The 2,132-nt window shown below is 35.8% G+C and overlaps 1 protein-coding gene across 1 annotated transcript; it reads right to left on the bottom strand.

Moving 5' to 3' along the window:
• Positions 1–92: 92 nt before the first annotated feature.
• Positions 93–1,871, bottom strand: LOC109590649 (uncharacterized). Its single transcript, XM_020006545.1, has 3 exons — positions 1,670–1,871; positions 1,398–1,575; positions 93–400 (listed from the first exon to the last, which is right to left on the bottom strand). The coding sequence occupies exons 1-3, from the start codon at positions 1,748–1,750 to the stop codon at positions 108–110; spliced, it is 552 nt and encodes a 183-aa protein (XP_019862104.1). The 5' UTR covers positions 1,751–1,871; the 3' UTR covers positions 93–107.
• Positions 1,872–2,132: the final 261 nt, after the last annotated feature.

Below are 2,132 nucleotides of genomic sequence, written 5' to 3'. Positions count from 1 at the left end.
AATACACATATACACTATTAACAACAATTAACAATCATGTCATAATGTGTCATTACTAATTAAATGTGTCACATATATCACCTCTTAATGTAAAGTTTATTCACAAATCACAAAATAATAAACACACACACACAGTAGAGGATTATACCTTGCTGACTAGCCTCAAGGAGTGCTTCCTGCAGTGAGGTTTTATTTACTTCAAATACTCTTAACTCCTGTTGCAGTACTTGTATGTACTGCTGCTGTTGTACTTCCTTTTCTGTTGGATAGACTATAGAACAACGATCTTGCCACCATTGTCTTGTTTTAAGGAATGATTGATATTTGTGTTGATAGGCCTCTTTAGTAAGATCAGTAGAATCTAGTACTTCACTTACTGTCCATTGGCCTTTAGTGAGAACTGAGAGAGAGAGAGAGAGAGAGTGGATAAAGGTCAGACGAAGGATAGACAGAGAGTAAAGGCTAATCACATTATTAATACTAGAAGAATGTAAACTTAATGGGGATCCACCCCTAGCCACGCCCAGATGTACATGTACAAACAGAACTACTCCACCAGTACAGGCTTTACCCAATACCATATAGGGAAATTTTTGAGGGACTAAAATTTGGCAAATTGCTAAATTTTGGTGATTGGCTAAAATTTTAATTTGGCAAATTTGTGGCCATGTGCCATTGAGCATGCGTATAATGGCTCAAAATGGTTGATTGTTTTGGCGAATGGCTATCAAAACACCAAATTCACTAAAATTAATTCCCTCTAATTTTTCGTAGTATAGTAAAAGTGAGTACAGTCAAACCTCTCTAAGACGAACATCTATGGGCCAGCCATCACTGTCCTTTATACGGAGGTGTCCTTAAATCGGAGGTTATCCAATGCTAATCAGACCAGAAAATCCGCCATTTCTTGATGCGCGTTAATTAGAAAGTCCATTGCGTGGGCTGTGTCCGTCCGTTGGAGGTTAATTTGTACACGTGTAGATGTGTGGGGACAGTAAATCTCGTCCGTTATACAGAATAGAGAGGTTTGGATATACAGAGGTTCTTTTATATACTACCCAACTGGACTTATGGCCGGGACAACAGCAACTGTACGTTATAGAGAGGTGTCCGCTAATTGGGGGTTCGTTTTAGAGAGGTTTGACTGTATACCGTATAGCTCCAAAAATTTCATCAAAATCTTACTTTCTTGTTAAAATTAATCTTTGTCAATAAAATTTTTGTCTTATTTATTATAAATCTGACAAGGAGCAAAAATTTCATCAAGCAAAAATTCTTGATGAATTTGAAGAAATTTTTGACCGACAAAGAATTTGTAGCTATACAGTATCACTTAATACAATATATGTTAGTATATGAACAGTACTGGTGTATATTCATGATAGTTCAGTTCTTACCTAGTTCTATTAACATTGTGACATTAGGATCAGTGATAATTCGATCAAATCTTCCTACATCATCCCATTCAGTTGCTCCAACTCCACCCACTACCACCAACCACACACAGTCTGGACTCATCATTATTGATGATAAGGAATGAAATTTTTTACCAGCAACAGATTCAGGTAGAACAATCTGTTGATATGATATAACATAACAATACAATGACTAGTAATAAGTGATATAACATGTTACTATACACTGATACTCACATACTGACATTACATACCTTACTCCACTGGTACTGACTGGTATCAAGTAACCAACTATCATTTACTAGTTGATCATCATTACCATCTCCACCTATCATTACTAGTGTAGGTGAGTCACTGATGATACTAGTAATAGCATGAGCACGTCTCTCCACAGGCCACTGTACACTAGCAGGTACTACTGGTCCCTTAACACTCTCCCAGTACTAGATAAAGACATTAACAATAAAACATTATTAATATCATTATTTATTATTAATTATGTAATACATGTAGGTAATATACACAAGAATGATTAATTAAGCAGAAGACAGGGCATTAATTAGAATTCAATGTGATACTGTATAGGGCATAATGTTCATGGGACACAAATTTTGCGAAATCTACTAAAATTCCAATTCGAGGATTTTAATTTCGCAAATTCTACCACGTGTGCCATGCGGGTACTGCATTAAATTGATATTCACTGATTTTATTTTC

This window comes from Amphimedon queenslandica, unplaced genomic scaffold, assembly GCF_000090795.2.
Source record: "Amphimedon queenslandica unplaced genomic scaffold, v1.1 AMPQUscaffold_9718, whole genome shotgun sequence".
In the NCBI taxonomy this organism is placed as follows: domain Eukaryota; kingdom Metazoa; phylum Porifera; class Demospongiae; order Haplosclerida; family Niphatidae; genus Amphimedon; species Amphimedon queenslandica.
This window is presented reverse-complemented; position numbering and strand designations above follow the sequence as displayed.